Source organism: Chinchilla lanigera, unplaced genomic scaffold (genome assembly GCF_000276665.1).
Source record: "Chinchilla lanigera isolate Chin_1 unplaced genomic scaffold, ChiLan1.0 scaffold00105, whole genome shotgun sequence".
NCBI lineage: Eukaryota > Metazoa > Chordata > Mammalia > Rodentia > Chinchillidae > Chinchilla > Chinchilla lanigera.
Genome location: NW_004955506.1, coordinates 3,933,082 through 3,959,532, shown reverse-complemented (window position 1 = coordinate 3,959,532; position 26,451 = coordinate 3,933,082). Strand labels below are relative to the sequence as shown.

The 26,451-nt window shown below is 44.5% G+C and overlaps 1 protein-coding gene across 3 annotated transcripts in view; it reads right to left on the bottom strand.

The window, feature by feature from the left end:
* Cyth1 (cytohesin 1) overlaps positions 1-26,451 on the bottom strand; it is a 76,210-nt gene that overhangs the window by 37,480 nt on the left and 12,279 nt on the right. For 2 of the 3 annotated variants that reach the window (XM_013506064.1, XM_013506065.1), the window contains exons 2-10: positions 20,544-20,626; positions 19,080-19,144; positions 14,605-14,671; positions 14,188-14,306; positions 13,836-13,916; positions 10,835-10,947; positions 9,115-9,263; positions 8,577-8,689; positions 3,288-3,366 (exon numbers count right to left, since the gene is read on the bottom strand). In XM_013506064.1, coding sequence (XP_013361518.1) covers positions 3,288-3,366; positions 8,577-8,689; positions 9,115-9,263; positions 10,835-10,947; positions 13,836-13,916; positions 14,188-14,306; positions 14,605-14,671; positions 19,080-19,144; positions 20,544-20,626 — 869 coding nt within the window. The remainder of the gene's footprint in view (positions 1-3,287; positions 3,367-8,576; positions 8,690-9,114; positions 9,264-10,834; positions 10,948-13,835; positions 13,917-14,187; positions 14,307-14,604; positions 14,672-19,079; positions 19,145-20,543; positions 20,627-26,451) is intronic. The other variant, XM_005407370.2, reaches the window with a different exon arrangement.

Here is a 26,451-nt window from a genome sequence, read left to right as displayed (position 1 = left end):
ACCTTGCGCTTGCCAGGCAGGCGCTTTGCCGCTGAGCTAAATCCCCAGCCCCTAAATTGCTGATTTTTAAGGCAACAGTTAATTGAGTTAGTTCTACATTTCAGTGTATTTTGGCATCAGTTCTAATTAGGTATATTTGGTACTAACTTTTATATTTAAGTATCAGTTGTATATCTGAGCATATTTTAGTATCAGTTCTATTGAATATATTTGAGCATTAGTCCTATATTTAAGCACATTTCTGTATTTCAGAATAATCTGGTATTAGCTCTGTATTGCACCATACGTAGTATCAACATCCACCTGAATGTCAGGACATTTGGCTTCAGTTCTGATTTGAGGCTACAAAGGCATCTATTCTACATTTAAGTGAATGAATGAATTTAATGCTGGCCATCACTCTTATACTTCCTAGAGCTTTTCCTCTGATCACTCTCTTCCTGGTTGGCTTTTCACTGACAAGCAGTCTTTTACAAGAAGGATATGCAGTGTGCATTTCCCTTGTTTTCTTCTATTTGATAATGCTGCTGGATGAGCTTTGTTTTTTAATGGTTAACATGGTTAGACAGTCACTCTTCCCTGTGGATCTGCAGACCCTGACCCACTACCCTCAGGCACTGAAGGCTGCTGAGATGCTCTGCTTTTCCAGCTAAAGTGCCAGGGACCTTGGTGCATATTTAGCAGGTTGACCCTGGGCCAAGCCTCACTAAGGAGCCACCTGAATAGGTGGCTGATTTTCCTGAAGCACAGTACACTTGACTTGCAGGATTGTTTTTTGGTTTTCTTTCCTTTTCAGAGAAATAATCTCATTGACTTATCACGTTTGATTTTGCAGGTGCCTATTTTGGTACAGATACTCTTCATTTAATGACCTACCTGGTTAATGACCATTGGAACTGTGTGACTGGCTAAAGCTTTCCTTCTAGGACAGTGACAATATTTTCAGCTAATGTGCTCCACGCTTTAAAAGTTTTAATCTATTGTTATTAAACTAGTAAGCTGCAATTCTGTAGCTGCACAGTTATATTAGAAATGGATAGGCTTGGCTCTCCATGTTTGAAGTCTGAAGCCTCCCTGTTCTGCCTTTCCAGCCCTGTCCTGGTAATTCTCAAGATTCTCTTCCCAGGTGACTGATGTTGTTACTCTCCATGGCGGAAGCACTCGCCTGACCCTTGGCAGAGGATCACATGTTTTGATTCTAGCACTTTCTGCAGAGCCACAGAAAATGGCAAGTGGCGGGAGGGCTCATCTGAGGCTCCCTGAGCACTGCTCTCCTCTGGACTGTGAATGTGCAGGTAGTGTTGGCTCCACGTATTAGAAGGCCTTGTGTTGCAGCTTCCCAGATGCACACATGGTCATGTGCCTTGGCCTCCATCACAGTACATGAGGCCTGTTTATTTACTTCCTGTTTTACCAGTTTCCAGCTGTAGCAGACTTTATTGCTCTGGATCAGCGAGGGAACAGCCATAAGTTCTAGCTCTGGGGCCTCTCTGTTCCTTCAAGCTGTCACTGTCTTCCCACTGACCCAGCCATGTCCTTTCCTTGTCTGGTCACTACTTTTCCCTATGTATTACTAATTTATTGCTGTCCAGATTAAGTAATTCTGTGTGGAAGTTTCAATCTACCACCTTTAGCCTGACACCTTTTAGTCCCTGCCCTACCACCTGTCACTGGGCTGAACAGATGCTGCTGCACTGCCTGGAGGCGCTGTCACCACACCAGCCCTGGGAGGAACACAGACTCACCCAAACCGCTCAGCTTCACTAGAGTCAGCCAGCAGATAGAAGTGCCCTGCCTAGATGCCTGAATCAGACAGCAGAGAAAAAACTCCAAGCAAGATGTGAAGGCAAGCAATTAGGGTAGACTAATTTACCACACTGTTTGTTCACAGCGGGCCTTGGGGGTACAACAGGAAGAATCCTTATTATTCTATACATTTGAAGAATTACTCTACTACTTGAAATACTTGAATTATCCTACTACTTGAAAATATCTTAAATACAGAAGAAAAGCAGAGACAGTTGCAGAACTTCGGTGGCATGACTCTAGCCCCTTCAACACACAATATCTTGGTCAGAAATGCCATTAAAATCATTCACTGTCACCATCAGAATGACAGACTGTGAAGTGCAACCTGATGCTGCATGCAGCTCTTTCTTCTGTGAGGGGTCATGTTCGTTTGACCTCCATAGGGATGAAGAACAGCACAGAGTGCTGAACACAGGAAGACCCCTTTCTTTTCCTCAGGGCAGCAAACACCAAGGCAAAACTGGAGCCCACAGGCAGGCTAGGGGTTTTATTTTTTTACTCAAGTACTCTCATGCTCTACTTTTATTACAAAAGAGAAATCTAAATCTTTAACTTCCTCAGTGGGACAGACAACCTTGGTCAGGTCAGTGACGATGTGGGTGGAGAAAAAGTCAAGCATTCCCAACTCAGCTGCCTTGGTTAATATCAAGACCCAAGTCCAGCACTGCTAGCAATACAACCAGTGTACTCCTCTGTGACCAAAAGGGTGGCAGACACTGAAGCACATCGAGTCACCTGCACGTGAAAGCCTGGGCACCAACTGCTAACCTACTGGGATTTCTGGGTACTCTGCTTACAAGGGACTCTGAAAAGTTTTATTTCTAATTTTTACTCTCAGAGGCTATTGTTATAAAAGGGATGCATACATCACACACTCTTGTAGTTAAGTCTTTTGGTACTGACTAAAAACTAACAGAACTACCACTGTTTGAGAAAACTTCACCTTCTTAAAACTCCAAGAAATCTCAAATTAACTTTTCCCATTTCACTTCACTTCTTTTTCCTCTATTACATATTTTACCCCTTGAGGCTTCTTGTGAATTAAATCCTTCAACATTTCCGCTACTTAGAAAATGTGAATTCTCCAAATCATGATTATTTTCTTTTTCTTTTTCATGTCCCTTTCAATAAGGCCACAAACTTTTTAGCAATGGATCCAAGTCCATTCTTGCTAGCCCAACTCTGAATTGGCTCCTAACATCGTCTTTCTTATTTCTCTGGGCCTTGTGATCCCCACCCCACCTGGAACTAGGTGCTGCCTGTGAGCCATGGCTCTGTGCTAGGCGCTCTACACCCTCGCTAGAGCTCACATTCTGCAACTTACCTGAGTTCTCCCATTTGCTCCAAATCCACCCCAACCTATGCCCAAGAGGTAGAAGGACAAATCCCACCATCTCCCCAAGGATCCCTCTAGCCATGCTTGGTTAGAGTGGTTTAGAAACAGCCCTGGCCCATCCCACCTCAATGCTGGTGCTCACCGTGGTGTATTCAAAGTAGTAAAGGCAGTTGTCAGTCAGAATGAACCAGCGTCTCTTCCAGGTCTTTACCCTGCCACCTGCAGTGCAAAAAGAGATGCACTTGGACAACACTCAGGCAAGCACAGATTCCACCACACACACAGCTCTCTTATTGGGGAGGAGGAAAAGGGGAAAAGGAGGGTGTTGGGAGAACATTTAGACCATGGCAGTTTGCATCAGTGACAAGACACAGCCAAGACAGAAGCATCTTTCTGAGTGAGAGTCTATGGTATGAGCAGAGCAAGCGTGTCCAGGTGACACCCCAAGATGAAATTGGACAGCAAGAGGAGTGCATGGATGGGGAGGAAACCCAGGGGAATAATGACAGGCAACATAAATGTGCCTTGGGCTACAGAAGCCAACCAAAGCCATGTATGGCAGAAATGGGCAAAGAAAAGAGGAAGGGGTAAGGATCAGCACCTTGGTGCAGGCTACGCTGCTCCTGACAATCACCTGGGCACCCAAGGAGGTGCCGTGGAAATGACTAGAGGGCAGGAACAGGAAGTGAAGCATTGTGATCTCCTCACAATCACATCCAGCTTTCCTGGGCCATGGAACCAAACTGCTGCAGCTTTATCCCTTGACCTAGCTTCTGGGCTGTAGGAAATTTCTACACTGGTCTTAGCCCTCTAAGCTTGCGTCCTGAAAATAAAATCTCCCCAGAACCTTGGTGAGAATCAAAGCAGGACTCCTCCATCAGGAAAGAAGTGGCTTGTGTGGAGAACTCAGCTCAGGAGCTTTGCAATTCCAGGGTCTTTTTTGGACACTTACAACAAAAACAGCTAGAAGAGGTGGTCCTGGGCAGATGAGCATTGAATGGCGGCTGCAATGGCTTCCCTTAGTCCTTTAACATTCTTCAGTAAGCAAAATGTGCGAACCATGAAGTGAAGCTAGGCTGAACACTAAATCTGCCCAATTTGGATGAAGCCACACCCTCTCTCAGGTCATGACCAGGAGCTCCTCTTTTCCTCCACTTACCTCAGGTCAAGAGGAAACTTTCTTGACAAAAACCATATGAAATTATCCCTATTCCTTCCTGTGTCAAAATATGCAAGGCATTCCAAAACACACCATACCTGCTCTTTCTAGCACCTGCCCTTCTGCTCACACCTCACCTACAGAGAACACCTCCTCCTCCTCCTCCTCCTCCTCCGGGAGTGGGAGTCTTGCAGGGCCCATCTCATGCCCTTCTCCCTCCTCACAAACACCCCAGCAAAGAGCAGGGCAGTTTCACAGGGACTATTTCCCAATGCCAAGACCTGCAGGTTCTCCCGAGAAACCCAGGAGGAGTGTGCAAGCAACAGCATGGGAAGAATATCCTGTAAAAGAGCACAAGACATGGACTTTCCTCCCCACATCGCGGCTCTGCTTGGGTACCTCAGTTCCAGGAAAGGGGTTTTAGAGAGGAACCATTAACTGCAAAGGATCTAGAGGACAGACTTAGGCTCCAGGGGCGTGAGCCCCAGTAAGCGCATACCAGCTGCTGCCTGACTTGCGTGGAGGTCAGGCAGTGACTCTCTTCCTCACCATGATTTATAAGTTTTACATAAGCAGCCCAAAGGTCAAGTGGCAGGAGTTTAAAAAAGAAAAAAACCCTAAATGATAAGGACATGCATGTGGACAACAGGAAAGGCTAGGCAGAATTAAAATGAATGAGGAGGAGAAAAAAGGCAGGAAATGTGTTCAGAACTGGAGCCAATATGTTCTTAAAGAGGAATTCCCTCCCACACTGCAGTCTGAGACCTTAGGTCTCCCAGCCCTGCAGGTGGATGGTTCCCCTCTTAGGGTTGGGCATACCATGGCCACCAACCCATGCTGACCCTCCCAAGCACATCACAGGATACTACCCCAGCGGACACTAGAACTCAGGAGATCATGGGAAAAGTGGGCCAGATGCCAAAAAGAACAAGATGGAAGGAAATCAGGGAGAAAAAGCACAGCTAGGAAAAGCTCTCTGATTTATAAAAGCTTAGTCACCTCCCCTGGACAATTTGCTGTGTCACAGAGCTCTCTACATGAAGCACTGCTGCGAGCCCACGGGAAACATTTCCACATGGGAAGAAAAACAGACATGGGACAAGCAGACAGATAGCTGTGCAGCTAGGACAGTCCCTGTGGAACTCACAGGACCCCTCCCCCTGCTGGCTCCTCATGCCTGCCCATGACCCCCTTGCTATGAGAGTCAAAAGCTGTTTTCCCAGCAGTTGAAAACAACCTGGCAAGTCCCCAAAACATTTGAGTAAATGCAAGTGTTTGGGGTGGTTCTTTTTAGGTGCATCTCTGCTGTAGGCATGCCTAAGCACAAACCTGAGGAGTTCTCTGGCTCCCCCAAGTCAGCAGAGAGTAGACGCCAACAACGTAACTAAGAGGCCGATTTCAGATTTTAAGGAAAAGACTCATTGAAAAAAAGGGGGATGAAAAACAAAAGAAAACAAACTCAAAACCTGAGGCTGTGAGGCCCTCCCCCTGACAGCTAGGCAACTGAATCAAAGACTGCAGGTAGAGTTTCCAGTTTTGAGGTTCTTTAAACTTCACTTGGCATCATTTCCAATTTGGGAAATACCATTTCCCTTCTTCATACAAAGGCAGCTGTCCGAACTGTCATTTAAGCTTTTCTTAATTTGATTCTCAATCATGGTGTCAGAGGCACCTAGCTTTGGAAAGTCAGGGTTTCAGTCTCTTCTTTCTCTTCTGCCTCACTTCAGAAACTACTTCCCATGAGGTTGATTCATGAATGTCAGTTTGAATTCAGTGAACAGCAGGTGCCTGGCCACTCCCTCCAAGAGAATGCAGCAGGTCCCTTCTCTGCATTAGACCCGCTCTAAGCATGCGTCCCTGCAAAGCCATGTGCAGCAAGGCTAGTCTGCTTCTTGGTACCTAGCTGTCCGTTCCAATATATTCTCCTCCAGGAAGGAAGAACATAGACAGTGCTCCAAACCCTTGATCCTGGCAAGTTCCCTAGGGACTGTACAGTAAGTTAGAAGCAGCGTTAACACTACCACCAGCAATTAAAAAACAAAATAACCAAAAATAACAAAATAAGAAAACACTGCAGCAATGACAGTGGCCTGGGCAGAGCGAGCGAGCAGGTTGCGGGGTTACATACCTCCTGGAGTTTGGGGCAAGGAAAAGGAGAGCCAAAATCATGGAAACATACAAATGAGGGAGAAAAGAAAATTAAAACAAAGAAATTAAAGCCAATTCCTTCATCTTAAAGTGCAATGTATCAGTCACATTCATGTCTGCCTGTGGAGGAACTGGACTGGGCCAGTGGTGAGCTCATCTTACAGGCTCCTCCCACCTGGGGAAGATGAAATTGGAAGCACTATTGAACCCAGCTCCAATGAGGCCATAAATGTTTTCATAAAGCTGAGGTTTATCCAGAATACAGAACAAAGCGGGAAACATTACTTCAGGGAAATTTTATTGACTTTCTTTACATGGCTATCACTTTTAGTGTGTGTGCAAGAATGCACACATATATATCCATGACTATACATGTACATATGTGTACACACAGGAATACACATGCTAATGGCTGTATGCATAAACAAACATCTACACACAGTACAGATGGCTGAAGTCCTGCCTTCTGCAGCACATAAACACACAGGAGTGATTCCAAGTGTGCTACAATGAAAACAAAGTACTAAAGAATTTGGTGAAGGGCTTGGTGAAGGTTTAGAAAAAGTAATGCAATAACCCAAAAATGAGTCCTACATTTAGTTTTTAAAAATCATTTTTTTGGGGGATATGTTCTCTATGCATCCCAGGCTGGCCTTAAATTCCTGGGCTTGAAGGATCCTACTGTTTCAGCCTCCCAAGTAGCTAGAACGACAGGAGCACACTGTGATTCCTGGCTTAATATTTTTCTTTTTAAAAATATGTGATATCTCATGAATTTGTATGTTATCCTGGTATAAGAACCAAGATAATCTTTGCCTGTTCTAATTTTAGTATCCGAGCTGTCAAAGCTAACACTTAGCATTAGCATTTAAACAAATTTTGCTGGAGGGGGAAGTAAATCCAAACTTGGATACACTTCTAAAATTTTGTACATTTTAACTCTATCCACTTGGCAACAAGAATGCATAACAGAAGGTTGCCAGTGGGGTTAGTAATTTTAGAGCCTTAACTTCAAAGATTCTACTGGCTTAAAGGTCTATGAAATGTTGGGTGATTTACAAGATATATAAGGCACTGATCAGTGAAGTGGTACTTTAAGGAGAATTTATGAATTAAGTCATTATCTATAAACACAAGCACTTGAGTTTTTCAAAGGAAATGCAAATCGTTTGCCATCCGCACTAGTCAGTAATAAGAGAGTCTGTTCTAGCCTTCCCAGATGTTTTAGTCATGGCCAAGAGGGTAATGACCGGTAATGCTGGGCAAGTAACCAAGATGAGAAAGGAGGGTCTCTAAAGGGACACCCTCTGCTCACATGGCACTCCAGCTCATCAAAGGCAAAGGCAGGAGAAAACATAGGAAAGTTGCTCTTTAGTGGCCAAAAAATGGATATCACCACGTCCAGAGAGTCCAGAGGTCTCTCTATGTGCTGAAATAATAATCATATGTGGACATGAATGTGCTTGAAAACCTTACTAATTTTCTCCCTTTCTTTTTCAGTTTGGTGACTCAGTCACCTTCATGGCAAGGCAGAAACATCAATCTAGGCAATATAAACTCACACTGGGCAAAGGAAGAGGAATACATTCTCAACTCTTCTGAATGAACGAAATCATTAATGTGGCTGATTTGGATTGGAAAGGGTGGGGAACCACTGCCCGGAGAATGAGTAAGAGTGCTGTGGATTGAGCTGCAGCCAAGGGCTCTAGATTTGCCATGCAGACTGCCTGTGGGAGCCAGATGCAGAAGGAGGTGATGATGTACGGAGTGGGGCAGGAGTGCCAGGTACAAATCTGGGATGGGAAGTAGGAAGACGGACATGGCTGGCCACCCTCCCAGGTCCTTGGGGAAACCACCTGAAAGAACCTGGCCATGGATTTAAGAACAGACACACAGGGCCCAGGCACACATGGGCAGTGTTCATGGGGGGGAAGTCTGGCCCTGCTGGTCTTGCCCCATGAGGTGCTGGCCATGCAAATCACTTCCTCTTGGAGGTGGACCTTTGTTGGAGCAGACTCTCTCCAGGGCTTCTCACCCACCCCTCCTGCATACTATGGGTGTGTACACACACAGCCTTCCTTCCTGAGTTTTCCTGTAGGTGCTCCAATCCAGGGGTGTGACTTACCCAGTTTGAGCAGCCAGCCTTCTCGGTCAGGATTGAAGAAAGTATGAGTGAGATCATTCCCATCATCTTCTGGGATCTTAAAGGGCTCATTTTTTATGCTCTCATACAGATTCTGAGGTAAAAGATAACATCGCATGGCTCTGATTCTAGAAGTAACTTTTCTCCTCCCTCTCTCTCCACTTACTCCGTGTGTACTCACTCTAACCCTACCGTAAACCATGTGCCCCACAGGGCTCAAGACTAGAGGAAGAAGATGACTGCTTTCGCTTTTTGGCAGTTCATAGGGCAAGGTAAGTAACAGGCATACTGAATAATTAAAAAAGAAAAGAAAACAGTTTGACTTCTGCTCAAGCCTTTAGAGATTTACAAATGACTTTCCCTTTTCTTGGCCTTACTACCTACCAACTTAGTGAAACTCATGTAATTAAGTGAGTTAAGAGTGGAGGCACTCAACATCTTTCTCCTTTCCTACAAAAACAATCCTGTTCCAAGTGAATTCTTTCTCCACTGAAAGGAAGCCACTCAGGCCCTGCTTACCCGGAGCAGCTCCTCAGGCAGGTCACCCCCATCATTGATGCCGCGATTCATGCCAATGAACCGCTCCACAGTGGGCTTGTCTTTGACATTGGGGTTGTGCAGGCTGGTGTTCAACATGATGATGGCAAAGGAGAGGACGTAGCAAGTATCTGGAGACAAGAGAAAGGCAGAGGGTAATTAGAAATCCCTCTCCAGAGGGATGGGAAATGCCTGATGGGGTCATAAAAAGTCATGTTCCGGAAGTGTAGGACAGGCTCTGCATGTGGACACATGCTCCCAGGCATGCCCTATCTGAAAAGGGAAGGAAGGGTGTGTGGAAGTACATGAACCAAATAACATGTACACTGTGGGAAATTTGAAAAACAACACAAAGTATAAAAAAGTACATAAATTACCTATAATATCACTACTTATAAAAAGTTATTTTGCTTCATTTCCTTTATATCAATGTAACTTTATGTAACATATCACAAATGTTATCTCACAGATATGTAATTTATTTATTTTTTGTCTTTTTGAGACAGGGTCTCACTATGCAGTTCAGTGGCCTTAAACTCACTCATGTAGCCCAGGTTTGCCTTGAACTCGCAATGATCCTCCTGCCTCAGCCTCCCGGGTGCTGGGATTACAGGTGTGTGCCTGTAATTACAGGCATGTGCCACCACACCCAGCATACATATGTAATTTGAATCAGACAGACATTGATATATACAGATATAGATACAGACACTCTTCGTTTAATGACCAAGTTCAGTTCCTGAGACTAGGTTGTTAAGTGAATTGGTTGCTAAATGAAGAACTATACATAGTATGCACATTACAATAATTAGAACAAAGAAATGGTCAAAGGAAGCTCCAACTTGACGATTTTACTTTTATTTGTATAATTCTTACATGCAGTACTGTAATGTATGAGAGAACATTAAACTATAGTACTGTACTATATAGTACAATCAGCAAAATTATAGTACTATATTAACAAAGTACACTGTATAAAAAGAAGAAATTGAAGCTCTACAAACAAGATGTAGAGAACTGTACAAAAAAAAAAAAAAAAAAGATGCATCATATATCCAAACAGCATGCCTTGGTTGTAAGTACAAGGACTTACAAGGAATATCTGTGTACACACACACACACACATGTGCATACACACTTATTTGCTAATCTTGCTATTTTCCCATCCCAATAAAAATACTATATAATTGGGAGGGTTGAGAAAGAATCTCATCATATAGTTCAGGCTGGCCTTAAATTCACTATGTGTCCCAGGCTGGCCTTGAACTCGCAGTAGGGCTCGAGGCCTCAGCCTCCTGAGTGCTGGGATTACAGGTGTGTGGCACCACATCCAGCCTAAAATAGCATTTTTAAAAAATGAGGTCTTACTATGCTGCCCAGGCTGGCCTTGATCTGTGATCCTCCTGCGTCAGCCTCCTGTGTACCTGCAATTACAGGCATACATTCCCCCACGCTCAGCTTCTAAAAACATGATTTTTAATCATTATGTGTATCATGGTTCAGAGGAACCACTATTTATATTCTTAGTGCCTTAATGTTAGGCTTCTGGTTACTTCCAATGTTGTACTATCATAAATAACATTAAATAAAAGTTCCTAGGAATGAATTCGAGGTCTTTTGTATTAGAGATTATCCAATGCCAAGAAAAGAACCTGGTGGGAAAAGCTCTCTTGTGTTGAGCCAGGAGGATTGCCTCACTCACCGGTGGACTGGAACACCCCACTGTTGCACTGGCAGTACCGCTGGGCAAAGGCCTCCATCATCCTGTCAATCTTCTGCGCCTCCCCAGGGAGCCGGAAGCTCCACAGGAACTGCCTGAGGGAGAGGACAGGTTGAGTTCAGAACTTGTGGCCGGGGATATAGCTCAGCGGTGCAGTGCCTGAGTGCCTTACAAAAAAAAAAAAAAAAGACCAGAACTTGTGCAGACAGTTTATCTATGAACTGCTAAACTGTCAATGATGTTCAGTATCAGAAGGTACAGGGAGATGTGCGGGGCCTCAGCCTTCTGTAACAGTAACACTGAGCATATGAATACCAGTTCATGTTGCCATTACTTTAACTGAAGGGAAAGTACTTACAAAAAGTGAGAAATTGCCCGACTGTGCAGGCGCCCGGGTAGTAGACAGCAGGTGTCTGGGAAGGGGCGCAGCAATGTGTGCCGGCTCTCAGGCTGGCCGCCACCATGTGGTCAAGAACTATCACACCACAGAGAAGCACCAACACAATCAGCCTGCCCTGTGCCAGCTGTGGAGGCCTGCCAAGGGACATGTGTGAACCATCCTGACATGGAGAAACCCATGGGAAAACATGCCGCACAACGGGTTGCTCTTGGCCCTGCCCTTGAGAACCAGAAAGGTCCGGAGTCAGCAGAGGAGCAGCTGCTGAACAAGGACTTAGAGAACACCAGAAAACAGACAACACCTGACAACGCAGAGGTCGAGCTGACTGGGGATGCAAGAGCCATACGGGAGCTGGAAACCAGGAGGACCTTGCCCAATATCTGGGGAGACTCCCTGGAAGCCATTCTCCCCTTGACTGTACAGACTGTGGTGGAGGAGCACGTCGAGCTCCAGAGAGGTCTGCACCAATACTTCATGGATTACATTGGTACCTAATATTCAGGTTCTGAAGAACCACCTTCATGGAGAAGGTACATGTCTAGGTTACCTGCCTGGGACACTTTGCACCTGATGGTGCTGAGACTGACTAGCAGGCCAAGGACTTCATCCACATATTCCTGCCAACTGTGTTGATGGTTGGGGAGAGGACACTAAGTGGTTGCGGGGTCCCAATGTGTTGGGAGGCTGGAGAGATGACTGGCGTGGGTGCTCTGTTTACTGCTGAGATGGAGGCCTCCCCCTCCAAAAAAAGGGAACACCCCTCTGCTTTCTTAGATTGCTTACAAGAGGCATTGATAAAGCATACTTCCCTGGATCCCAGTTCAGTAGAGGGAAAAATTATTCTTAAAGGTAAGTTTATTGCTCAGTCAGTCCTAGATAGTAGAAAAAAGCTACAAAAAATGGCTTTTGCCCCATATAGCTCACTTGACATGTTAGTAAGAATTGCCTCCTCGGTATTTTATAGCCGTGAGGAGGAGGCGGCCAAGGAGAGAAAACAAAGAGACTGAGAAAAAGCACCTGCCTTTGCTGCAGCACTAAGAGAAACAGACCCTAAGTCTGACTCTCAGGGCCCCAAGAAGAACTTGATGACTACATTCATCTGCTACTGCTGTCAAAAGCCAGGCCACCTCAAGAGGGACTGCCTTAAGAAGTCCCCTGGGCTATGCCCTGACTGTAAAGGTGAACACTAGAGGTTGGACTCCCCTCTGAAGCAAAGGCCCCAGAGCTAGACCCCTCCTACCAGCTGGTCCAACAGGAATGAAGGGGCTCAGGGCATACTCTGCCTTCTCCCTCTGGCCAGACCATCATCTCCATGGAGAAGCCCCGGGTAATCATGACCATAGAGGAAAAAGTAAACAGCCTATTGCTGGACACTGGTACTAGTCTCTTGGTCCTTCTTTTCAATCCTGGCCTTCCTTCCAGCCGTCACACCTCAGTGAAAGGAGTCATTGGTGAGGAGGTAATGTATATTTTTCACAACCCTTAGGCTGTAACTACTTGTTAGATCTTTCTTCCATATCTCTGTTTTCCTGAGAAACCACTTTGAAGATACATGTATTACAGCAGCCATTGATAACTTCCTACCAACCTGTCCATAACTCTGCAATGTTTGTATTGTTCCTACGCTATTTTGTAAATGGATGTATGTTTATTACTATGTGTTTCAAACTACAACCATTGAGAATAGTCAATGATTATTTAATTGATTGCTCATGGATAGCTCTATTTGTTTTCTCTAGAAACCACTTTGAAGATACCAAAGTATAATACAACAACCACTGATAATTTCCTACCACTTTTGTCTGTAACTCACTATTATTGTCTATTTGTTTTCCTGAGAAACTATCTTGAAGATACCAATAGGTAAAATATTGATAATTTCCTACCACTTTGTCTGTAATTTGGTAAGCCCCCCTATTACTATGTTATCCTTCTTTTACTCTTTAAAAAAAAAAAAAGTGAGAAATTAGTGTTTTTCTCTTTCAAAAAATAGTTCTCCTCCCCAGGATAACACCACTGAAATACAGAAAAATGGATTTTATACCCACACAACATAGGGTGGCAGGTAAAGCAGTCACAATTGATCCCTGCAAGTCAGAGAAGACCCCATGGCCAGCAGGGCCCTGCTTTGTCTTCAAATGACAACACAAAAGGTAACAATGTCATTCATACCAGCAGCAGTGAAAATATAGGAGGACAATGTCTCAAAAAGCATTAATTTAGTAAAAAATTAAAGTTTATTTTTTTCCTTCAAAAATAAAACACACAACTACCTATTCTAGGACAAGAAATTAAGGGGTTTGAAAATTGAAGAGTATAGGAAAGATTTCAAAATGTCAGTGTTCACTAGTTTCCTAAACCCCAAAGTACAAACCTGGAGGAAGACTTCACAGCATCCACCTTACAGAATGTAGCACCATTTAGTCCCCTGTCTTTCACTTTCAGGCCAGGAGACTGCCTCCCTTCAAAATGTTCTGAGACATTCACAATCATCCCCAAGATGCAACTTCAGTCCAATGGCCCATGGGATGGACCCCGGGTCACAGGCCTGCCTCTCTCCAAGGTGCCCCTGGGAATACATACCGCAAGGCCTGGACGAGGTTCAGATCCGTGAACTCATGCAGCTCCACAAAGGCATGTAGGACCTGGATGTTAAACTCATCTCTATCAGGAACAGAAGGAGAAAGGAGGAAGCAGAAATCAGACACTGATGCTAAGCACCCATGCCCCTCCAGGTAGGGTCCCCGAACTGAGTCCCAGCATCACATGGCCTCTGGGCCCAACTACTCACATTCAGGAGGGTAGCCAGCTTACTGTTTACTGGCTAAACACAAAAGGTCCCCCCACCTCCAGAACACTACTGCTCAACGCCAGTATAGACAGCAATGTTCCCTAGGATTTGGGGTATGTAGGAGCTTGTGTGTCAAGGCCTCACCTCTCCCCTAGGTAGTCACCAATGGCTGTTTTGTTGAGCCCTTCCCCCTTGTATAGGAACTGGGCAATGTCTTCACAGGTGTTCTTCAGCAGGTCATTCTCTATTAAGAACTGGATGCCCTGGAGAAAGACCAAAAAAGCCTGTCATGCCAGCTGCCTGTAGCAGCTATAAACAGGAAGGAGGGGGAGAGGTAGCAATAGCATGGGTGCCCTGGACATGGAGTTAGTATCTGGTAAATATTCAGCAGTGGATAAAAGGGTCAGGGGCATCATGGACAGAATCCAGGGCCCCTGACTCAACCAGGCTCTGCCATATGACAATATAACAGCTTGGGAGAAATACCTCTGGGTTCCATTTGTACACCAGAAAACCCCCATCTTAAAATCTATAGGCCTCTGCCATTTCTTTTCTGCTTACCTTTTTTGGGTCCATGTTAAATTTCTTCCTGCCCATGGCTACCTGTTTGTTCCTCTGCATGTTTTTCCTGAAAGACAACCACCACAGCCATTACTGCCTTGGCAGAGGGAAGTTCTGGGAAGCTGTGTAGACCCCACATACAGTCACTGACATACAGAGGTTTTTGTAAGATTGGTCTAGGAAAGCAACAGACATAATTTGGCCTAAGAAGAAGCCCTGAAACCCTCATGTCACTCTGTGCTTATCTGCTTTTCTGATATAATTTTTTAAAAAACTTTACCAAGGTATAAATCACCTATCTCTGTAACATACCATTTTAAGTATATACTTGAAAGATTTTTAGTAAGCTTGCTACATTGTGCTACTATCAACATAATCCAGTTTTAGAACATTTTCAGCAATTGAATGAAATTCCTCACACTTATTACCAATTAATTTCTTGAGGTAGGATTACCTCTGCCCCTAGGCAATGATCAACCTACTTTCTGTCTCCACAAATTTTTCTATTCTGGACATTTCATATGAATAGTATCATACAATAACTGGACTTTTGTATCTTAGCATAACACTTTCAAGTGTTATGGGCTGGAGATCCCAGGGGCTGGGGGTTTAGCTCAGCGGCACAGTGCCTGCCTGGCAAGAGTGAGGTCGTAAGTTCGATTCCTGGTACCAGAAAAAATAAATAAATAAATAAAACATTAAAATAAATAAATAAATAAATAAAACAAGTACCACATCCCCTTTTGCTGCTGAGTAACACTCCTGTATATGGGTATGTGTACATTAAATCTTTCATCTGCACACCAGGAGATTAACAGACTGCAGTCTGGGGCCATTATGCACCAAGACTGCCATCAGCATCTGTACATTTCTTGGCTTGGGCATGTATTTTTATCTCTCTCAGTCAGATACCTAGGGCTAGACATTGTACATTTATATCTGACTTTTCAAGGAACCTCCTAAATGAGCAGCATCAGAATGAAAAATGCAGATTCACAGACCATGCTTCCCAAGGTGCGGTCCATAAACCCACAGCCCCAAGTGTCTCTGAAGAATCTCAGTTCTTCATACATACACCATCTGGGGCCTTGCTTAGCGCACCTGTGAAGGAACCTGTGTTTTACATAATCCCACATGTGGACTCTGAGCAGCAGGTCCTGAGCCACTGAGTTACTCAGACATTCTGGGGCAGAGCCAAGGAATTAGAATTTTTAAGATTTCCTCCAGTAATTCTGGTGTGTACCCTAATTTGGCAACTCCTGCCATCAATGACAATAGTAGTTTTATAGCTTCAGAGAACAAAATGTTGCTCAGGAATAAAAGTATAAAATGTCACTGCCTTGGGGAACACGCCTTCACTGACTGAATTCACTGGCTGAATCCATGAGAGAATCCTGTCTTGAGGTTTTTGAAAGGAGCACTGGAAAACTCTGAGGATGCCAGCAGACCAAGACACAAGGTGACAGAGAACATGAAGGGAACAAGAAGTTTCACTTCAGCTAGAACAAATGGCTGAGACCAGATGTCTGGAAATTCTTACTGAATCTAAATGGTTGGCTAATCATTTTTTTTTTTTTTCTAAATCCAGGAAGCTTACTTTGATCTGTATTTCCAAACAAATACCACAAGGGAAAGCCTGCTTCGTGACTTCCTGTAACAATGTGGGGCAACCTCATGGGCCCCACAGAGGTAGGGCACACAATCAGTAGTGATCCTTAGTGTCCTGGGGCTCAGTGTGGTCTCTAACAGAAACCCTTCTGGGTGCTAGAGAGCACAACACAGACAACCCTGCCTGTCTCCGCCAGCTATACTCACTGCTTGCTGCTCATGCTTGCCTGGGACATACACAGAGATGGCTGACTACCTCCACGAGGCTCCCATAGCTCCAGCACTGAGACCTGCAGCTCTACCTCAGGCCCATGACAGCCACTTCTCTAACTGGCTTTTCTCACTTTCCATATATGTGTCATCTTGACAAGGATCCCAAAACAATAGCCGTAATACTGCTATTGTGTCACCTTAACTAACTGGTGCCTCTGAACTTTACAAAGATTGCAGTGTAAGCACATCATTTCTATTTGATTAAATAGTATTTAGGGTCAGTTTTACAAAATGGTGGCATGAAGCATCAGGCCATAAGACAATGGCCTTGTGGAAAAATCAAAATGGCTATAACTTCTATCTGACTAACAAGTCCTATCTGTGCTGACACTCAGAGTTCTGCAGAACAGCTCCCATTCAGGACTTTCCATATTAGAAAACCATTTTAAGTTCTAAATTTAAAAACACAAATAACAAAATTACAGCTGCCTGACCTACACCTTCATATGCAGCTAATGAAAGCTCCAGTTTTGATAAATTTGCTAACTGGGTGTTCTAGCTGACTGGCTGCTCATGCTCCTGACAGCTTCCTGGGTGCTCTTGATGCCCTCAGAAGTTTAATCAAGCAAACAGTACACTAAATCCTGCATGTGTGTGTGTACATATAGAAAGAAAATATACCAAACACTCTCTGGATAACTGATTATGGGAAATTTTTTTCTTCATGCTTTTATTTTACCAACTTATTGCAATAAATGTGTGTTACTTTTAGAATCAGAAAAGGGCCATTTTTTCTTTTAAAAATTCAGGTACAGATTATATTCAACACAATGCACATATCTTAAGTGTGCATTCCATGGTTTTGACAAATGCCCTTGTGACTACCACTCTGATTAAAACTTGCTCCTATCTTCTCTCTAGGTTCCCTCATGTCTCTTTCTGGTTGGCCTTCCCTCCCCCTGCCATCATGAGGCAGCCACTGCTATGATTTCTACCTCTGCAGCTTGGTTTCTTCTGTGTCAGAACCCCATGAACTGCAAGTGTGGCTTTCCTATGGCTTCTCCAAATCAATGCAATGTTCATGAGACCCATCCACATTGCTGCAGGCAAGGAATTTACTCCTCCATATTCCCAAGTCATAGTGTGCTAGCTCTGCCTGTCCATCACTCACCTGTCAGTAAGTATTTAGGCTTTTTCTAGTTTTGGGCTATTTCAAAATGAGAATGCTGTAAGTATTCTTGTACAAGTCTTTTTGGAAATATGTGTTCATTTTTACATTTATCTACATGATAAATATGTGGGTGTTGAATTGGTAGGAATCGGCCAGCATTTGTGTTTAACATACAAATTGACAAACTGGTTTCCCAACTGGTTACACTCTCTTATTCTGGTTAGCACTTGCTAACACCACATACCCTCAATCTTTTTCATTTCAGCCGTCCTAGTGGGTGTAAGGTCACATCTCTAGGCAGTTTTACGTCACACCCCTTTATTCCTAATGATGATGAGCATTTTTCATGAGTCTATTATACATACAGCTTTTTGTGCAAAGTGCCTGTTTAGGGTTTTGTCCATCTTCTGTTTGGGCATTCTTTTTTTTTTGGTTTTTCTCTGGTACTGGGAACCGAACTCATGACCTTGCGCTTGCCAGGCAGGCGCTTTTGCTGCTGAGCTAAATCCCCAGCCCTGTTTGGGCATTCTTTTTAATTACTGAACTACATGTATTTTTTTGACATCCATCTGGACACAGGTCCTTTTTCAGATATATGTATTACAGATATTTTCTCCTATCCTGTAGTTTGCCTATTCATTTCCTTTTTAACAGTTATCCATTATAAAAACGGAAGTTTTAAACTTTGATGAACTCTAATTTACCCATTTCTTGTACACTATGATTTTTTAATGAAAGTATGAAAGCTGTAACCCCAAAATTCAAGATGACAATTCAGAGAATAGAAGCAATGAGCTGGAACACACAGTCTCACTCGTCCCTAACGGCACCACCCACAGGAGTTTAAAACAACAAATCAAAAAGCCAGACAGGAAGATTTAGGCTTAGAAAAACAGACATGGAGTATACTGGAAACAGCCTATTTATCACATTAGGCACTTAGGAAACGGTCTGGGAACCCCATTCAAAACTAAACTCTCAAAGTCACTAATGCTTTATGTCATAAAACACATGCAGAGTTTTTGTCATTTTACACTATAATTTAATTTCTATAATTATAATTATCTTCCCTTTAGTATTAAGGATGTGCTAATAAGGTAAAAAAGGTACCCACACATAACTGGGCACACCAGCCTTCTGAAATTCAATTAGTAGCGTACACTAAACTTTTCTTTTAGTTAAAGGAAAAACAGAAACTTTGTAATGCAAAGACTGGACAAGAAACAGTACTTCACACAGAAACTTTAGAGCACTTTAAGGCTTTCTGGGGCCCCTGAAATTCTCTAGTTCCATTCTACAAAGTGCAAAGCATCTGTACTCCTCAGCTTGCATGGAGGCTGGCAACAAAGGGTGAGGCTATGTGCACTCACCAGGACTGCAGGTAGGAAATCCCACTTTCCTCATGGGGCCAAGTCTGTGTGAGGAAAGGCTAGGCACACCAAGGAATCACAGCTTGAGGCCCCCAGCAGCAGGGCAGACTCACCTTTCCTCTGTGGATCCAAGGCTTTCAATTTCATTAGCAACTTCTGCTATCTCGTCCTTTAGCCTCTGCAAGGAGATGGTCCAGAGTTACCCAGAGGGGAGACACAGGCCAATGGGATATGTCCAAAGCCTCATATAACTCCCTCCACCCAAGACAACATAAAGCACAGCAGAGTGAAACAAAATTAGGAAACAAAAAGAAATCAAAAGACTGGGAAAATTTATGTATTCAACAAATATTGACTGCCTTCCTAGGAAAGAGTAAGTCTTGGAGGGATACCAAGAGGGAAAAGGTAGCTCCTGGCCTCAGAATCCATGGTCTTGGAAATGAGCTTATGAGCCGGGCATGGTGGTGCACACCTGTAATCCCAGCACTCGGGAGGCTGAGGCAGGAGGATCCTTGTGAGTTCAAGACCAGCCTGGGCTATAAAGTGAGCTCAAGGCCAGCCTGAACTGCATAGCGAGACCCTGTCTCAAAAAAAAAAAAAAAAAAAGTAAAGGCGCTTATATGAACATACACTGTGTAAAATCGTATCTTCACTGAGGAATGGCTGCTTCAACCCAGTCTTTCTTAACATACCGGTGACTCACCAAACACAAGCGGGACAGAAGGCCAGAAGGGACACTCTCCTACCCACTTAGGCACGGGAGTGGTAAAGGGCATGTCTGACCAAATCCACTGTTGGCCACCACCTTCCCTTTCCCTTCAGCCAGCCTTGAAATGAGGGACTGTAAAAGTGAGAGGGCGTGAGTGAGACTTGCTCCACTTTCCAGCATCTACCAGTGAACAAGGAACCAAGGAATCAGGGCAAACTATGAAACTGTTCTTAAACTGGCACTCCAGTAAGTCAGTCTTTCACACTCAGCAGCTCAGGATTTCAGGCCCTCCCTGACTCCTACGGTTTTACAAAAATTTCTGAAAGAGTAACCTTTACCGTCTCAGGGCTACAATAATTTAGTATGTGGCTTCTGTGTCTTATTTCCTATAAAGCTTGGCAGGTATAAAAAAATAACTTGGAGAAACAATAAAATTACTGTCACTGACTAAGCATCTCTAGGAGCCAGAAACTATACTAAGTCTTCATAAATATCAGCTCATTCAATCCACATATCAAGCTGTGAGGGTGTTTTCACTCTTATCCGAGAAGGAAGAACCTAAAGTCCACAGAACAAAACTCCTCTCTCAAATCACCTCACAGGACAGTGGCAGAGCCAGACCTGCACAGGGGACCAGGAACCTGGAAACAGCAGTGAGGACTCTGCTCAGGGTCTGTCAAGGTCCAACAACCTGCAGTAGGGTGAACTTCACAAATTGTTTCACATCTCTGAGATCTCACTTTCTTGCCTTTCGACTTGCAAAGGTGAATGCAGGTCCAAAATGCCTCTAGAAGACATTCTAGTGTCTGCACATAAACAGTGTATTGCAGCTGTTTCTACTTCAGTCAGACTCGCCATGTCCTCCTACCTGAATGTCAGCCAGCAGCTCCTGCTTTCTCCGCCGGATGTTCTCCAGCTCTTGACGCTCTTCTGCAGTAAGGTCACTAGGAACTGTAAAGAGAAGGCAAATGTTACTAAGAGAGCCTTTATCTCACCAAAAATAAAGAAAAATCCAGAAACACAAAGGGACACAGATATCAGGAAGGAAGACTGAAGCCAGCTTTAGAAATGACCTACTGCAGGGCTGGGGATTTAGCTCAGCGGCAAAGCGCTTGCCTGGCAAGTGCAAGGTCATGAGTTTGATTCCTGGTACTGGAAGAAAAACAAAACAAAACAAAAAACAGAAATGACCTACTGCTAGGAATCATTCTGGCTCCAATTCTCACCAGGTTTGCTAAAGAAAGGGCCCTCAGGTACACAGAAAAATTCTGAGAAACGAATGCTAGGAAAGGAAAAGAGAAGAAGACTGCTGAGGGTTAAGTTAGGCTGGCTATAGATGACAACAGTGGGCTCTGGCTGACTGCAAGGCCATGTTTGTCCTTCTAGCTGGAAGACTTCAGGCTGCTGCTGATTCAATCTCAGCTGCCTCAGGGATAAAGAGGGAAGCAGAATCTGCACACCCACCTTGAGATGCACTGTCTTTATAAAATAAATAACACGTCTTCAATAATATTTTACACTGATAGGATAGTAACTTGATTAGTCAGCTATATTATTTTAATTGTCCCACAGGGGCTACTAGGAAACAAAACTGCATTTGTGAATTGCATCGTATCCCACAGGCAGCCCCAAGTTGGAAGGATTCCTCTGTTCAAGGGCACAGCTGGCACACACTGCCTGTGGCACTGAGGCTTAATCTGCCATGACAGCAGCTACATCCTCAGATATTTCATGAAGATTACTTCAGACAACAGGTGAGAGTAGGCACAAGAGCTACGATGGAGCCTGCAGCTGAGGCAGTGAGCTCCATGCCACAGCCGGCTCCCTCTTCACCAGATCTCCCTTCCCATCCAATAAAGTGTCCTTTAAACTTCTCCAAATGCACAGTAAGAAACGCACTTTACATCATAGTGCAGTTTCCCCATATACAAAATTATGAAAAACACCATCTCACAACACGTGAAATACATTGATATTTTCTGTTATGTCACTTTAGTTTCCTTAAGGCCCTAAATAAACTTCACAGCCACTGGAGCACTGAGTCCTATGGCAAGCACTCCTCTACTTTAGAGGCTGCAGGATACTGCCCTGTGAAGCTTCCAGCAGACCACCTGGATGGGCAGGGCCCACCTGGCTCTTGGGTTAAGGTATATTCCTGTCAGGATGCTATTTGAGGGCTGTTAACTTTCAGAATCAACCTATAGACAAAGCACAAAAGATTGACCTGGGTTAAACAACAAAAGTTACTTTTCCTGGCATTTGGGATGCAGAGGCAGGAGGACTGCAAGCCAGCCTGGACTACAAAGTGAGCTCAAGGCCAGCCTGACTGCATAGTGAAACTCTGTCTCAAAAAACAAACAAAAAAATTTAACTTTTATTGACTGTGATATTGGCATGAAGGAGGAGCTGACAAACGTTAAAGGGGAGGATTGCAAACTGAGACAAACAGGAGTCCAACAGGAGGTAGAAGGGTGGGTACAGACCCTGGAGCAAGAACTAAGGCAACACTAGGGAAATTTCAAAGGTGAAAATAAAGGAACCAAAAATGTGATAAATTATCAAAAAAAGAAACAACAAAGTGATATAAGTTGTATCCTTGTCCATGGTCAGAGGAAGTCAGGAGATAATTTTTAATTCTGACAAAATTATCAGTGACATAAAAACTTGGCAGGACCTACCAGATTTAAAACCAAAGAGTTCCCTAAGAGCACCCATTTTAGGAACAGGTCTAGGAATGGAGAAAGGAGGCATATGAGCCCCTGAACACTTGCTTTAAAATAAACACACACATATACTACACAGTTTGAAAGATAGAACCATTAATCCATGGTTACTAAAAGACGGGCCTCTGTGTCCTTGCAATCAGACAGAAAAGGCTTTTAGCCAACTTACAGTTAGAATAAGCGAGAAATTTATTCTTGTTTATTTTGATCCAGGATCCTGACATTAATAACGTGATTTCTAAATTACTTCTTAATCTCATACTTAAGTAACATTGTTACAATGCTGCTTCCCTTTTGATTCGACAAATCAATGCAACATCTTTTTTTTGAGACAGGGTCTTGTGATGTAGTTCAAACCACCCTTGAACTATGTAGCCCAGGCTGTCCTGAAATCATGACAATCCTCCTGTCTCAGCCTCCTGAGTGCTGGGAATATAGGTGTGAGCCACCATGCCCAGCTCAAATCTTTATTCAAGCCTTTATTCTAAGCTTCATTCTTAAGCTGCCCATGAGAAAAAAAAATTTCAATGACAAGAGGCTTGGTTTCATTTGACAGAACCAAGAATTAGCACTGTTGCTGGGGTGCTGGAGGTATGGCTGACTCCTAGGACTTCAGCTGCCAATCCAGAGATGCTGGAAGGTAGCAGGTGGGAAAGGCACTCGGTGACCACATCCACTCTGCACCAAGGCCTAGAAGCAAGCCTATCTGTGCAGATCAAGAGCGGCTGGGCTAGGATAGGCCAGATGGCAAAGTGACAAACAACTGCACCCTCCCCCACTGCCACGTGCTGCAGCCACACTTCTGTGCCAGGGAGGCAGTGAAACCCTTTCTCTAAAAGAATGGACGGTGGGGAGGGCAGCAGGTTGTCCCTATCGCCAGCCTGAGTACAATGGCAATGGATCAGAGAGGGAGCTGTCTCAATACATCACCACCCACCCCTCTGCCCAGTGCCTCCTTGAGGACCCAGGAATCCATGCCCACAAAGGTTAATCTGCAAGGTGTCTGGCTGGGAGTCCGACGGATGGTCCAGCATCAGTCCCCTCACCCTTCCTTTCCAGGGTTCCAATTTAATGAAGGGGATTAAAGTGACAAAAAACAACAAGGGGCCATTGTGCTCACTGTGAATAGAAAAGCCACACAAGGGAAGCTTTCATTTATTTATTTATTTAAATGTTGCTTTGCAGATTTTAACAGTCGGCAGAAAGCAGAGCTGAAATGGGTTGCAGTCAGCACATACAAAGGAGGACTGTCTTAAAGGGACAGCATGCTCTTTCCAAGCCAGGGGAAGGTAAATGAGCCCAAGAAAGACACTGCTCTGAAACCTTGCAATCCCTGCTCTGCTGCCACGGCTGTTGCCTCCGAAACACCACTACGGCCCATTGAAGGTGAAGCTCCTGTGACAGCAGGCTCTGTTCAGTGGACGCACAGCAGCTGCTACCCAAATGGACGGCGCCATCCTAAATCCTCATGAATGCTGTGAAGTCAGAGCGTCCTAGGCATGCACTGGGACAGAGATCTCACTCTCTGAAATCACCCTGCTACTCCCAGGGCCCTCTGCCTGGTTTTAAAATACACCACTTGCCTTATTTTTTCCACCCAAATAATTAACCAGCATCCTCCCATGGCCCACTCTCAGTAGGGTAAAAAGGGGTCACATTTAAACTAACATGAAACATTTAGAGAAATAATTGAGAAGTGAGGTCCACCTAAAAGGCCTACTTCCCTCACCTGTGGAGAAGATAAATATACAAAACATAAAACTGCCCTAGGGATTGTTCTACTCAGGCCACAGAGGGAGCTCAGCCTTTTCCAACCTGCTGCCCTCCTCACCGTCCTTAGGATAAGCAGCCCTTAGGGTAAGCAGGCCTACCCTTTTGCAGCCCTAGAGATTCCTGGACGCTGAACAACACCCACACACACACTCACACTCACACCCCTTTAACCTAAGCCCTCCCTAAAAGAGCAGCAGTCATAGTGAAATAAAGCCCACGTTTCCCATACCCTCCCCAGAACTGGCACCTGCTCTGAGGGTCCAAGTAGCTATTCACATATTACATTTCTAGGGTCAAGAGTGCAGACACAGGAGACTGCCCATTGAAGAGGACGTGCTCCTCCAGCCTCCCAGATGCACCATCTCAGGGCTTTCGGGATAGGGAACTCCAAAGGTTGGGAGGTGGTGGTAGCACTGGGCACCAACTAGCCTCCCTCCCAAGTGGACCCCACTAGTGAGATCTCAACAGCAGGGCCAGGGCCTGTTCACCTCTAGAGGCCCAAATCATTTTGTCTTCTGGTAAATCCTAGTGACCCGAAATCTGAAGAAAATCTTCAAAGTATAGAAAGAACTCAGGCTTTGGATCCATGCCAGTGTTTGGCAACTGGATCTTGGAACCACTACTCTCCACTGCTGGCATCACTGTGAGGGCCAGGTGTGGGCTAAAGAAGACAGAACAGCAGGCACAAGTAAGAGCCCATCAAAGTCTTACAGGCAGATGCAGTTTGCATTCCTCTCCAGTTTCTTCCTTCTAGGCCACTGCTGCTCACTGAACCCATACATGTGCTGCTGTCTTGCAGCTATACAGCAGACCTTACTGTAGGAACCACAGCCCCAGGAAATACCTACAGTTGCATGGGGCATTTCAGAAAGGTTACTATGGAGGCCCACGCCTCAGGCACTCCACCCAACAAGTGGTGCTGACAGACTGCCTTCCGTCCAGAGCCCAGTCCTGCCACTCACCAGCTGTATGACCCTGGGCAGGCTATCTCAGCTCTGTGTACCTCAAGACGAACAGTAAGACAAAGAGCTGCTTCCAAAAGCAGCTGTTTAGACTTGGCTAACTCTTATATGGCTTTCATATCACAAGGGCAACAAGGACCACCTGCATGGAATGACTTCTGGCAAATCAGGAACTGCAAGATAAGAGGACCATACCACGAGGCCCCCCTGGGACTGTAAGAGAGGCCGACACCAGACAAAAGCAGCTGTGGGCTCAAAAACAATGACAAAGTTCTCATGGGTCACTACTGCAAATGGACAGTGGGTTAGTTTGAGAGAATTTGTATTCCTCACTGAGAATAACAACTTTTCACAAAACTCACTTCCATGCCAATGTGACAAATATACACAGTGTCAGGTCTTTAGGTCAAGGATAAGAATGCAACCAAAACTAAGAGCATCTTATAGGTAAAAAGTAATAACACAGGTAAAACAAAAAACTGTGATGATTCAGAATTTCAGTGAAAACCACAAATTCAGAGTTCTCAGGATACTTCTCAGGATCACTGGAAAAGAGACAGTGGTCAGAGCAAAGGGGTATGATCAAAGTCAGAGACTCAGTAACACACTGATGAGTCCACATCACACCTTTATAGAAAGTCTGTTGGGCTGGGGATATAGCTCAGGGGCACAGTGCCTGCCTGGCAAACGCAAGGTCCTGAGTTTGATTTCCGGTACTCCCCAAAAAAGAAAGAAAGTCTGTCAACTTTGGGGAACCAACTATATTTCCTTTCTTACTGAGTCAAAACCTTAGCCTCTTTTCGAAAATTTAATACTGTGTCATCCAGGCTTCCTTTTGAAAACCAAAGGAAATTCTGACACATGCTACAACATAGATGACCCCTGAAGTCACCTCAGTGAAACAGCCATTCACAAATGGCCAAATACTAGCCAGGTGTAGTGGTGTATGTCTGTAATCCCAGCACTTAAGAGGCTGAGGCAGGAGGACTGCCACAAGCTCAAAGCCAGCCTGGGTTACATAGTGAATTCTAGGCCAGCCTGAACTACACAGCAAGACCCTGTCTTGAAGAACAAATAAACGGAAGAAAAATATGGGCAAATGCTGTTGGACTTCACTTACCCAAGATCCCTAGAGCAGTCACATTCATAAAAACGGAAGTTAGGGCTGGGATGCAGCTCAGAGGTATAGCACTAGCCTAGCATGCACAAAACCCAGCCACAGGACCTCAAGAAATGAGAGACATTAATAGAGACAGAAAATAGAGTGGGAGCTGCCAGGGGATGGACAGTTAAGTGTTTAATGGGGACAGAGCTTCTG